This window comes from Lemur catta, chromosome 5 (genome assembly GCF_020740605.2).
Source record: "Lemur catta isolate mLemCat1 chromosome 5, mLemCat1.pri, whole genome shotgun sequence".
Classification (NCBI taxonomy): domain Eukaryota; kingdom Metazoa; phylum Chordata; class Mammalia; order Primates; family Lemuridae; genus Lemur; species Lemur catta.
The window spans coordinates 86,886,551-86,900,152 of NC_059132.1; the positions used below are offsets into that span (position 1 = coordinate 86,886,551).

General features: G+C 33.5%; 1 protein-coding gene across 6 annotated transcripts in view; it reads left to right on the forward strand.

The window, feature by feature from the left end:
• ELF2 (E74 like ETS transcription factor 2) overlaps positions 1–13,602 on the forward strand; it is a 105,117-nt gene that overhangs the window by 47,620 nt on the left and 43,895 nt on the right. For 3 of the 6 annotated variants that reach the window (XM_045552265.1, XM_045552264.1, XM_045552266.1), the window contains exon 4: positions 3,907–4,072. The exons of 2 other annotated variants lie outside the window; for them this stretch is intronic. In XM_045552265.1, the coding sequence (XP_045408221.1) occupies positions 3,907–4,072 (166 nt within the window). Of the gene's footprint in view, positions 1–3,906; positions 4,073–9,557; positions 9,661–13,602 lie in introns of those variants that run through there. One more of the 6 variants, XM_045552269.1, reaches the window with a different exon arrangement.

The following is a 13,602-nucleotide window of genomic DNA, read 5'->3' on the forward strand; positions in this document are numbered from 1 at the left end:
GAGTTAGACTATCTATTTGAGAAGTGTATACAGGTATAAAAGGTAAAGATCAGTTAAAAGTTCAGTTAAAAGAAAGAACAGTTGAATTTCTTTAATACAAAATGATTTAACTTTTTATGGTCAAAGGGAAGGAACCATTGAAATATTAAAATAAAACAAAATCCGACTAAGATATTAAGAGGGAAGAATAGGGCCAGAATCCTAACTGGTGGGGAAGAGGGTATAGATAAAGGTATTAGCCTTGTACAGAGTTTTAGTCCTCAAGTATTTCATGATTTAGAATGTTTGACTTATTTCATATTGGTCAGGTGGGGGTGGAGAGTTCATAATATAAAACAATCTCAGATTAATTTTGCTATTAAAATACTATTAGATTTCAGGGGAAGGAAGGAATTTATCAGACCCTTGGATTATATACAAACAAAATATTCACTTCTTGGGTCAACACTAGTTCAAATGCCACTTCCGATGTTGCTTTCTGAGTTTCTAATGGTTGGAGAACTTAACAGTCTTCATGTATCTCAAGCTTCTCATTAACAGCTATTTTATAGCTAGGTGGTGCTGGCTATAGGCTGTGGTTGTAAAGTTGAGCAAGAAGCACAGAGGATTCAACTGTTACTGTATCCCATTTGTAGGAAAGAATTTTTTTTTAATGTTAAAAAGTGGGACTCATGTTTTGCCTTATACAAGGTAGGAAATACATTGTTAATCAGCATATACTTCTACTATTTAAAAAAGTTTTTACAGTATCTTAAGGCAGGTGTGAAAGCACGTGCCTATAATCCCAGCTAGTCTTAGAGGCTAAGGTGGGAGGATCACTTGAGCCCTGGAGTTTGAGGCCAGCCTGGGCAACATAGTGAGACTTTGTCTCTGAAAAACAAAAAAACCATGAAACATAGCCCAGAGAACTGGATGGACACACACATGCACACACACACACACCCCCCTGAATTTTTCTGTATCTTTTTTTGTAATTTAATTAAAATTTTTTTGGTGAAATATTTCATACAAAATGAAGAGTATATAAAATTTATAGGTATATCCTAATTCAGGACTAGGTGTATAAAAGTTTTGAAAATCTATATGTATATTATAAGAATAACAAAAATCATACATATTACCTATCATTCAGGTTAAGAAATGGAAATTACTAGTATTTTAGAACACTAAGTGTACCCCTCTCTTATATCACCATCCCTGTCCCCCGAGGTGCCATTATTCTTACTTAGGTACTATCATTCCTTTAGTTTTCTTGGTAGTTTTATCTATGGAAATATTATTATTTTTTTTTTTTTAGACAGAGTCTTACTTTGTTGCCCAGGCTAAAGTGAGTGCTGTGGCGTCAGCCCAACTCACAGCAACCTCAAACTCCTGGGCTTAAGCGATCCTACTGCCTCAGTCTCCCGAGTAGCTGGGACTACAGGCATGCGCCACCATGCCCAGCTAATTTTTTCTCTATATATTTAGTTGTCCAGCTAATTTCTTTCTATTTTTAGTAGAGACGGGGTCTCGCTCTTGCTCAGGCTGGTCTCAAACTCCTGACCTCGCGTCATCCACCCACCTTGGCCTCCCAGAGTGCTAGGATTACAGGCGTGAGCCACCTCGCCTGGCCTATGGAAATATTCTTGAACAATATATTATTTATTTTGAAAAAATGAATAGTGTGCCAAGCTAATTGAGTTAGGAAAGGGTTATCATAGATGAAGGCTTCCAGGAGAAGGTAGCTGAATAGTCTGGTATCAGGTCTGCTGAGTTTCAAGGGCTTCTCTTCAGGAAATCGGTGAGCAAAGTCATGAGTTAGTTCTTGATAACATATGGCAAATCCTGGCCAGGTATCTGGCAGTGGTACAGCATGGGCCAGGTATTGCATATTTGTTCAGCAGGTATATGGTCACATGAAGAGAGTACTGTTCTGTATTTTTTGTTTCTAAGCTCATGGTGGTCTTCCTCCAGCATATAGTAGATCAAAGTGGAGTACATCTGGAAAGTGAAATGAATGTTCTCATCTGATCCAGGCAGCAGGGCAAGGTGGAGTGAGTAGGTACATCAGGGCAAGCCAAGTATGGATAAACATCTGTAATAGGCTGACCTGGGCATTTTGTCCTTAGGAACAATGTCAGTGGTTATCCTGGTGATGACAGCTCATCATGCTGTCTCAGGAGACACCCTGCTACCTTCTGGACTGGTTGCCCGTTAAATCTGGTGCACAGCTGGCATCCTGGCATTTCTCTTCACAATCTTCCTGAAGATACCTATTATTTCTCTCCTATGTTGGATTTTCTATATCCTGTGTCCTAATTAGTTATTGTTGTCTTTTTTTTTTTTTTTAAGTTTATTCTCTTTTTGATGGGATGAACTCTCAGGTTGCTTCTTAGGAAGGATGCACAGAAGATAAATGTTTTGAAGTCTTTCATATCTGAGAAACTATTTTTACTCCACTTTCATAAGATGGTTTGGATGAAAAATTCTGGGATGGAAATAATTTTCCTTCATAATTTTGAAGGAATTGCTCCATTGTCATATTCCTTCTAGTATGACTGTTGATGACTAAAGTCTGTGTCCTGATTCTTTGAATGTAACCTGTATTTTCTTTCTATAAGCTTGTAGAATCTTCTTTTTGTCCTCAGTATTATGATATTTCACACCTCATTTTTGGTGTCTTTTAATTTTTTGTACTAGACACTTTGTGGATCCTTTCAAATGAACAGCTTTTATCCTTCTGCTCTAGAAAATCATCTTGATTTACTTCTTTGATTTCTTTCCAAACATTTTTTTCCCCCTTTTTCCTTCTATTTTCTTTTTGTAGAACTCCTGTTATGATGGACCTCCTGGACTGGTCTTCCAATATTGCCATCTTTTATCTCCTATTTTCTATTGCTTTTATCTTTTTTTCTCTGGTTCCTAGAGATTGCCTCAATTTTATCTTACAAGCCTTTATTTCTTCATTTCAGCTATCATGTTTTTCAAGAACTCCTTATCTGTATTTTTAAATGTTCTTTACTAAATTGCATTCTGTTCTTATTTTATGGATAAGATATTTTCTTTGTGTGTAATGTGAAAATGGATATGGATATATTCTGTTAGAGGCTTTTGCTTGGATGTCTAGAAATATTTGCTCATGATTAAAAGCGGGGGATTAAAAAGTTGATTGGAAATTCTGTTTTTGGTACAATATGATGCTAGCAGCTGTGCCTATTACACCTCAAAGATGCAGTTGGTTTTCCCTCTCCAGAAAGTAACTCCATTCTTCTGTTGAGGTGGAGGAGGTCTAGTTGCCTAGCATCATGGAGAGAGGGTCTGGGAATCAAAGTGCTTTCCAAACAGCGTTCATGGAATCTTTCTAGTTTTAAATACCCTCCTCTTTCCTTACCATTGTTGCTTCTCCATTTCCGGAAGTAATTGTTGTTGCTTTCTGTAGATTCTGCACTGTGTACTGTGTGTTGTTTCTCAGCTTTCTTTTGCTTACCAGGCTATAATTTGGCTTTCCAGGATCTGCTAAACCACTTATTACTCATCCATCCACTTTCAATCTTCCAAGATTTTGTTCTTGTCTCTTCTTGTTTGTTGCTCTTATCTCTTCTCCTTGTGGATTTAGGTATTAAATAAAGTCTTTTACTGCTGTTACAGTGGGCTTTGATGAGCCGAATGAAATTATATGCATGTTTTTAATCTGCTATCTTAATCCTAAACCCTTATTTAAATGTTTAATCTATGTCTCACCTCTTGAGAATTGAAAGGATTATTAAAGTTGGCTCTTTTCATCGCTTGTTTGGGTTTTACATTCATATTTATAATATATGAAACTCATTTTTAGACTACTTGAGACTGAATGAACTCAAGGATTTATAAGTGAATCTAGAATTTGTGAATATAAAGGTTGATTGTTTTTTAAATTTGCTCTTGTAGGAAAGTGAAAAGGTTTCTGAATATCCAGCAGTGATTGTGGAGCCAGTTCCAAGTGCCAGATTAGAGCAGGGCTATGCAGCCCAGGTTCTGGTTTATGATGATGAGACTTATATGATGCAAGATGTGGCAGAAGAACAAGAAGTTGAGACCGAGAATGTGGAAACAGGTAGACATCTCATAAAATGTTCATTATTTATAACTTTCATTTTGTAAACTTCAACAGTACTATTGCTAGATAAATAATATAATGAAGAACTTTTTTTTAATGTGCATTAGTATAGTTTGGAAATCAGTGAAACATCTCTGTTTAAGGGAATTTATGTAGATATAACAGAGTTCTACAGTATAATTCTTTGAACCCTACACACAAAATTGTAGCTCTATAATGCTAAAATTATTTTATTATTTTTTTCTGGGAGTGTAAATATTTACTAGTTATTATTTACTTATAGAAGTCAATAGGCTAGTAGTATGAGGGTAACTTTTAATTCAAAAAATAAATACGGAGGCTGGGCACAGTGGCTCATGCCTGTAATCCTAGCACTTTAGCACTTTGAGAGGCCAGGGTGGGATGATTGCTTGAGACCAGGAGTTCAAGACCAGCCTGGGCAATAATGAGACACCTTTGCTACAAAAAAATAAAAGAAAATTAGCCAGGCGTGGTGGTATGTGCCTGTATTCCCAGCTACTCAGGAGACTGAAGCAGGAGGATCGCTTGAGCTCAGGAGTTTGAGGTTGCAGTGAGTTACGATGATGCCACTGTACTCTAGCCTGGGTGACAGAGCCAGAGACCCTATCTCAAAAAAAAAAAAAAAAAAAAAAAGATATTTTCATTCTGTAACTAATTATGAGTTTCTTTGAATTAATATTGATGGATCAGTTTTTTTTGTTGTTAGGTCAGAAGCATCTTTGTAGTGGTTTATTAGATTCCTATTCCCGTTTGCCTTCTTAGAAATCTTAATATTTCAGTGTATGTGTGATGAAATAGCTATATGTTGAATTAGGGATTAGTATGTATAATTCTTTGAGAAATCTTTTAGTTTTTGCTATTAACCATAAAGAAAATAGGGTATTTTACCAGAAGGATTGTAGTGACTATTATATAATAATAAACACAAACATTTATCATTAGCTATTAATGGAGAACAAGACTCCTCGTACTTGTTCAATACTAGTACAATTTCTTAAATATTTAGATACATTTCTATAACTGTAACAAATTTTCATGATTAAAAAGTTTGAGTATGTGATGTCTTTCTGCTCAATGAGGCCCAGTATCACTCTCTAGGCCTACTAGCTTTTTCCAGCTTAAAGCTTTTCTTTCTCCAGTTTTATTTTTTATTGAGCTAAGTGATTAGAAGTTATCTTGCTTTTCAGAGCAGTGATGATTACTGTGCCAATCAAGTAGAATCAATTCATTTATCAAAACAGGCAGCCAAGCTGGGTGCAGCAGTGTGTGTATGCTTCAGGGCCCTATTCAATTAAGCTCTCTATTCTTAATTTACTGCTAGGTATGTTTCTATAATCCCAGCTCCTTGGGAGGCTGAGGCAAGAGGATTGTTTGAGACCAGTAATTCAAGTCCAGCCTGGGTAACATAATAAAACCTCATCTCTAAAAAATAAACAGAAAAACCCAGGCAGCCAAGCTTTTCTTATGGGCTTCATGACTATGGCCTGGAGTGGTACCTGATTTATAGTAGATAATGCATGTCTTTTTATGAGAGTTTGGAGAGTTTTCCAGTCTGAAGCTAGAAGTGTAGTAGCAGATGTGAATTTTCTTCTTGAGAAAAAGGATAAGTGGAACTGTTAAAAGTGTTATTATTTGGTATGATATTTAGGGGTATATATCGTTACTGATTTTATTACAATAGTATAACTAAACAGAACACTAATAGCACAAGGAAAAAAGGTATGATAGCTTAAGTTGAATGAAAATAAATAGAACCTCTTTGAAATTTCTGGATAACGTTTTAACAAAAAAAGGAAAACTATGATTTAGTAGCAAATTGGAAACTTTTGAAAAGATGAAAACTACAGTGCCAAATTTGCATAAGTAGATAAATTAGGATGTTTATCACATTAAAATACCAGATCAGGTCAGCCAAATATTATTAGTTGTATAATTGACTGTAAATGTTTCATTAGTTTAGACTAATTCAGGTAAAAGCAATTTTGAATAGGAAGCAAATGTAATCCACTTAAGGGATTTTATTTTCTTAGTCTTATTGAACTCTGAGGGTAATGATATCATTTGCAGGGCAGAGGTATTAGTGATTGTGATGTTGAAAAAGAGGATATGGGAAGACTAGGTAAGAGAAAAATTACTTTTGCGATTTTTTTGTAAGTTGTTTTTGAATACTTGATAATATTTTTTAGATTTACTTTTCTTCAACACTAAAAGGAAATGTTACCAAATCACTTACGTTACTCTAAAATAGTATAAAATTACCTCAGAAGTTCGTCTTGCATATTTAATAATGTTCTAGCTCGTGGATTTTAATGTAATTGTATAAGGATTGTTAATATTCATAGATTAGTTTTAAAGTCAGCTGATCTGTGCTTAATTTTTTCTGCTTAAAGAATCAAATGAATTTTTAAATGAGTTAAAATTTGAATAAAATTTCATTCTTCTGACATCTAGTGCATATACAGATGAATAAAGTTTGTTAAGACTTATCCTAATGCATGTTTCCTTTTAGGTAGTGGATTAGGATCAGGTTTACTTCTTGTGATGATATAAATTTGTAACTTAAATTTCACATATGTGTAGGTTTTGGAGAAGAAGCTGACTAGGAAGAAAAGGAAAGGAATATTTATGAAATGTCAGTTTTTATTTGGTAAATGGGGGAATTGAGATCTGTATAGAATAAGATTTCCTTGTGTACATCTAGGAAACATTTCCTAGAATACTCCTACATTATAATTTAGATTATATCAGTCTAAAAATTTTTCATAATTTATTGACCTGTTATGTCAGTTCTCTGCATGTTCATATTGAAATTTTTCTTCTTTTATTCTTATATATTATGTATATGTTCATACCAGAAACAGTGTTCCCATTGTCATCCAGGTAGGAGTACTGAAATCATATAATGATTTGCATTTAGCCATCTTTATTATTTTGTGAATAAAATGATTTCTTATTTTGTTAGTATTAATTATGGGCTATTTGCTTCACTTTTTTATAGACTGAAAGTCTATGTTTCCCTCAGCTTATGTGTAATACTAATGTTCTTTTAAATTTTATAGGAAAAACCAAATATATTTTGAAACTTTCAAAATAGGCATATTCATTTAAACCTATAGTAAATAGCTAGTGATTATAACTGCAGATTAGTGATCATAAAGAACCTTTGAGGAATAGTGATGAAATAAGGATGAAGGGTGGGCTTGACTCTGGCAGGCATGATTCCCCCCAGTGGCTGCAGACTCCAGCGGTTCTGGGGGTCTGCTGGGTAGACTGATACAGTGAGTTGGGGGGAAGGAGAGGAGCTTATTGGATTCCCTACAGAGATTTGAAAATGTTCACTTTTTAAAAAATGATATAACTATATAATAAATTTAAAAGTTATTACAGATTACCATATATGAAATAATAAGTTTATACCAATGAATTCAATAGTAGATAAGTTATTATAGAAATCTTTTAAGACTGTACTAAGATTGAACCAAGATTTGCTTCTTCATCTTTCATCTTAGCAGATGCCTCTTACTATATTTATCCTCTTAACTTTGTACTTTAGTTTATGAGAAAATATCATGTTTGTATTTGTTATGTGCAAGGCACTGTTTTCAACATGTTTCTTTCTTCTTTAAGGAGTTAATAATTTATTTGTGGAGATAACATATATGTTATATTCAAAATACAAAGCAGTAAAAAGTCAAATGAGTGTTATTTACAAATTCAAAGGAATTTTCAGAAGAGGGAATTTCAATTTCATTGTCATAAAATAGGAATTTAAGGTTGTGAGGATTACATAAATATGTAAAGCACAGTGTTTTGACACAGTAAGTGTTTCCTTAACTTCATTAGCACTTTTCCTTGTGCCTTCAAATATAGACTATCTTTTATACATTAAAACAGAGCATTTGTTTAACATCATTTACATCTTTGTTGTAGTTTTCTTCTTCGTTTCGCTTCCACTTTAAAAAAAAAAAAAACAAATGCTTTATGCCTTTAGTTTGTGTAATACCTTTTCTTTGTCATTTTTTCCCTTAACTTATGTAGTCTGGCATCTACATTTATCCTTCTACCGAAGCCCTATCAGAAAGGCCACTCCTCTGCCAAATTCAGTGACCCATAGAATCATCTAAAAGTATATCTTCTGTAATCTGGCCTTTTTATCTGTTGAAACATTGCATTCTCATGGTTGTTTTCCTACTGTCCTTTGCATGGACTGTGCTATTTATGCTTCTGAGCTTTTGCTCAGTTTCCTCTGTCCATAATGTGCTCAGGTTATCAATCTGAGTCATTCTTTAAGGCCCAACGACATGGGCCTACAACTATTGTAGCCTACAGTAAACTCCCTTTCCTGATCTTCTGTTATACTATCTGGATTTAGGCACTTTCTTACTTTATTATTTTTATTCATTCATTCTTATTTTTGTATATGCTCCTTTTGTTTTCCCAGTGAGCATATAATGACCTTGAAGACAGAGACTCTGTTTTTTTCTTTTGTTGAATATGTTATTGAACATATATAGCTAGTTGGGAAATACAACCCGAAACAAATTGAGTTTTGAGTTAGTATTGTAGTATAATCAAGAACCATCTTTGTAAAATCTTAAATATATTTCCTTTTTTGTTATGCTAAATATTGACTATCTTAAGGTTATTTAAAATATAAAAAGGTGGTCATCCAAAAGATGTAGATAGGATCATCCAAAATATTATATCAAAAGCCATAATGTTGTAATACTTATATTAACTTTATCTTAAAATCACAGTTGGTTTTAATCATTCTTGCTTATACCTAAATTTGATTTTTTTAAATAATAAAAGTAATAGATCCTTGATGGAAAAATTGGGAAGTATTGCAAAACATGAGCAAACTGAAAATTATCGCACATAATCTCATCAAAAGGAGACAGTAACTACCTCTTTTTGTTACATTTCCTTTTGGTCTTTTTAAAAATGTACATTTTAAGCATAATCAGCATCATGTTATATAATACAAGTAAATTGATTAATCTTTACTAATAAACACTGATTGCCAAGTGGTCTGGTAGCTTCCTGTTTCTGGCTTCTGATCACTGGGGGCAGGACTGTGCTTCTTAACCAGGTATCAAAACATAAAAAGTTAGTCTTATTAACTATTAAGAAAACTCAAATAAACCTTTTTTGGTGATCAAAGAAATTGTGTTTAAAGATTAGTTGAAAAGATAGATGAATGATAAGAATTTTTATGTAATTCAAAAGCAGTGCTTTTTTTAATACATGAAAGTTTAGGTTTTTAAAGTGCAGTTTTAAAAAATAAAACCAGATTTCTCTCTTGAAAAATAAGATAAGGAGCCACATTTCTTCCTTGAAGAATCTCAGGACTAATTTGACTTCATGATGAGCTGTGATAACTTCTGTATTTGTTATACCATCACAAATCCTCCCTGTGGCACAAAAGGACTCTTTTAATTAGAAAATATTGTTGCCACAGGGAGGTAGAAGATCGACATGAAAAACTGGGGATCTGAAAAGGAGCCCCTATCCTAGGATTACCTGAAGGTGAAACAGATTGAGCCAGAAGGAAAACAATGCTGGTAGGTTGGTTTTTAATTTATTAAGTATGTTTACAATTTTATATTTAATTAAAATTATTTCATCTACTTATACCATATTTTTGTTTAAAGGGTGACAATGATTCCTCCTTAAGGAGGGAGAAATAATACAATAGTATTTTTACTCCTAAACATTTTGCTGTCTGAGTTTATCCCTTGCCATGTTCCTAATATTTGTTTCTTTTTAATAGATAAAGCCCTAGGGCTATTTCATGCCTCTACTTCCTTGGAAGCTACTAATGACTGAACATCCTCAAAATTTTTTTTTTGTCATTTCTGTCATTTTCACTTGAGTCTAGACCCTTCCCTAAAATTTTTAAGGGCTTTTTTCCCCTGATTTTCCATTTTCTTGAGGTCAGCCTAGCCCTACGTTTTCTAGAATGATAAAATGTGAATCTTAATTTAGTTTTCACTCTAGAATTATTTGAATTATAATTGTACTATGATTTAGATCAGTTAGAAAGTGTTATTAGAGAAAAGTTTTTTATATTTTAATAACTGTATTTCATTTAACCTAAGATGCTATCAATTGTAAGAAACATTATATTTATACTGCCAAAGGAAAAAAATGGGCAGGGCAGGGTGGCTTATGCCTGTAATCCCAGCACTTTTCCAGGCTGAGGTGAGAGGATCACTTGAGGCCAGAAGTTCAAGACCAGCCTGGCAACAGAGTGAGACACCAACTCTATAAAAAATTAAAAAATTATCCAGGTGTGATAGCACGCTTGTAGTTCCAGCTACTTGGGAGGCTGCAGTGGGAGGATTGCCTGAAGTCCATGTGTTTGAGGCTGCAGTGAGCTATGATTGTGCCACTGCACTCCAGCCTGGGTGACAGAGCAAGACCCTGTCTATATATAAAAAAAAAAAAATTAAAAAAATGCTGCCAATTATAAATTTTAAGGGACCATCAATTGTAAGATACACTCTGATTTCAGAAATGTCAAATGTAAAGAAATGTGCATCTTAGAATTAATGAAATATGATATACAATTATCAATCTTCCCAAAACTCTCATTTACTGGGAATTAGCCATTAAAATATTAAAATATCAGGCTTATAAAAAATGGGAGTGAGTTGTGGTTTGAAATCCTTACTCATGCTGCGTATGCCCTTGAAATTCTTTACTGTCCTTGAAGAGAGGGTATTTAAATTAAAAAATCTGTTCAGAGACAGTGAAAGAAAAAATCATTTAACCATATTGTTTAAAACTATACAAAATAATCATAGGTATTAGATTATAGAAAGTATAGAAGATGAAAAAGTATTTTAATATGACATATACTCTAATGAATAGAGTTTTATCCTAATTGAGTGTCACTTATTGGTGGGATTTTGTGGTCTAAAAAGAAAATGAAATGAAGCTTCTGCTTTTTAAACTGTCATTTAAAAACAGGATTCTTTAAGGGCTCTTTAAAATAGCCATTGATTTTTAGTGCACTTAAATACATGTTTTATAAATTATTATATGGGAAGGAGAAAATAGTGGCCAAAAGCAAAGAACTGCCCTATCAATTAAAAAAAGAAAAGCAGAAATGAAAAGGAATAATTTTAAATGGTATTTGTATACTTTTTAAGAAACATCTATTTTATATAAAAGGAAAGAAAAGTATTATCCAGAGAATAGATCATTAAAAGATACTTGTTTGGTTTTGGACACTAGTAGCATTCATTCTTTTGTATTCAGAGAGACTTTTTTTTTTTTTTAACACTAGTTAACTTTCAATTTTGCTATACAACAGTGTGTCTGAATAATGCAATTTTATTAATGCAGACAGAGGAGAGGGCTAAGTCTGGATTATATGGAATTTTAAATGAGTAGCAAACAAGGTTACAAGTATTGGCAAGTAGGGATAGCTTAAGTTTCTTAGATGTACAAATAGGACTACTTTAAAACTTTGGGCAAATCCATACATCCATTCAGCTGTCTATCAGCATGTACTGAGGACCTGCAGTGTGCCAGGCTCAGCGCTGAATATCTTGGGATAAACAAGACCTTCTCTTTGCCCTCACCTGGCTTTCAGCTAATGTGGGGAAGATGAACAATTTAGCATATTATTATGATAAAATGTGATGAGTGTTATGATAGGATTAATTAAAGGGTTATGGGAGTAAACAGCAGGAGAATGCCAGGAAGTTCAGAGAATGCCTCCCTGGGATGTGACATTTAAAGGATTTGAAGTAATTATCCAGACAGAGAATAGCAAGGACGAAAGTCTGGAGGAAGGAGAATACATGGCTTATCTGAGTTGCTGAAAGGGATTCAGTATGGCTAGAATATGAATTATGAGAAGGAAAGGAGATTAAAATAAGGCTAAAGGGGTTAAAAAAAACACTTATTGCTGAGGGCTTTTTAAACTTCCTATTTGTTGGGACTTATCTAAAGTTCAGCAGAAGGCTTTGAAGAGTTTTAAGTAGTTTTTTAAAAAACAATTTTAGTTATTTCCAAAATAGTGAGTACTATAAATGAAAAGAGAAATAAGACAAAGAATTACCTGAACTCCTTAGTTTTTTATTCACAGCACCCTGACACCTAGTTAACTACTCTTACTCACTTTCCACTAAATTATCTACCACTACAGATTTGGGCTATAGGTATGCTCATTGCTTATACTGAGCTAAAAGTAATAGAGATTAAGATAGTAGCTCAGCTAGCCTTTCTTTTTGGAATTAAGGTGAGTACTTTGGTACCGTGTTGTTTCAGGAAGAGGAATCGTTATCCCTTATCCATCCTCCATGCCCATTTGTGTAAACTTGGAGGTTTTACCATGATATGGGTGAGACTCAAAAGAGCCAGTCCTGATTGAATGCCATGCCTCAGTTTAATTTGTCAGGTATTTATCTAGGCTGATGGCCTTTAAGTCAGTTATGTAATAGGAATATTATTTTGATCATTTAGACCAGGTAGCATAAGTTAATATATTTATTTTGGTCTTGATGTCTTTGAGGATTAACTTAAGTAAAAATTATCTTGAAACTCTTTCTGTATTTTCAACACTATGAACAATTGCTGGTTTACATTTCCTCTTGGCATCGTGGACAGTCTAAGCCTCATGTGTCATAGTACATACCATAAACGTAATTATATATATGACAGCTATGATTTGAGCCTGTACAACTAAATGTATGTAAAAGGGCTTCATAATGAAATCTTATTTTTCTTTTATTTCCCTTTATTTATTTATTTTTTGAGACAGGGTCTTGCTGTGTTGCCCAGGCTGATCTTGAACTACTTGGCTCAAGGAGTCCTCCTGCCTCAGCCTCCCAAGTAGCTGGGATTATTATTATTATTTTTAATTTAATATACAGTATTTAAATCATGTAAAAAACTGAGACGAATTCAACTAATACACATGTATGTACTACCAAAATTAATAAAATATGGGAAGCAGTGTTAAGTCCCTTTTATGTATACCAATTTAATATATTCCCTTTTCCTTCTTTCTTAAGATAACTGCTATCCTGAATTTGACATTAATTATATAATGGAATCTTTACAATAGAAGTATGGAAGATTCCAGATATGTGTGTTTTTTAATTGTTAAAAAAGAAGTGATCTTCTTTCAGTTGAACAATTTTTTTGAAGGGGGGTGGCTTATTATGTAGCAGTTTTCATCTTTATAGGGATTTAGATAGATAGGGATTCATATTATGGCCCAAAGCAGAGTAGTTGTTCCTAGATTGAATAGGAGGTTATAAATGTCTTAACAACTAGAGATTTTAAAGTATGAAGTATTAATAAAATGCCACTTAGTGGGGATGTTGTAAAGAAACTTCAGTTTCTTTTACAGTCCTTTTCAAACTAGGTTTCTTTTACAGACCTTTTCAATTCTGAGATACTGTTTATAATAACTTCATACTGTAAAAGCATGAATTAATATGATTATCTATGATACAGTTATCAGTTCAGTCTCCTGGTTAGAAAGG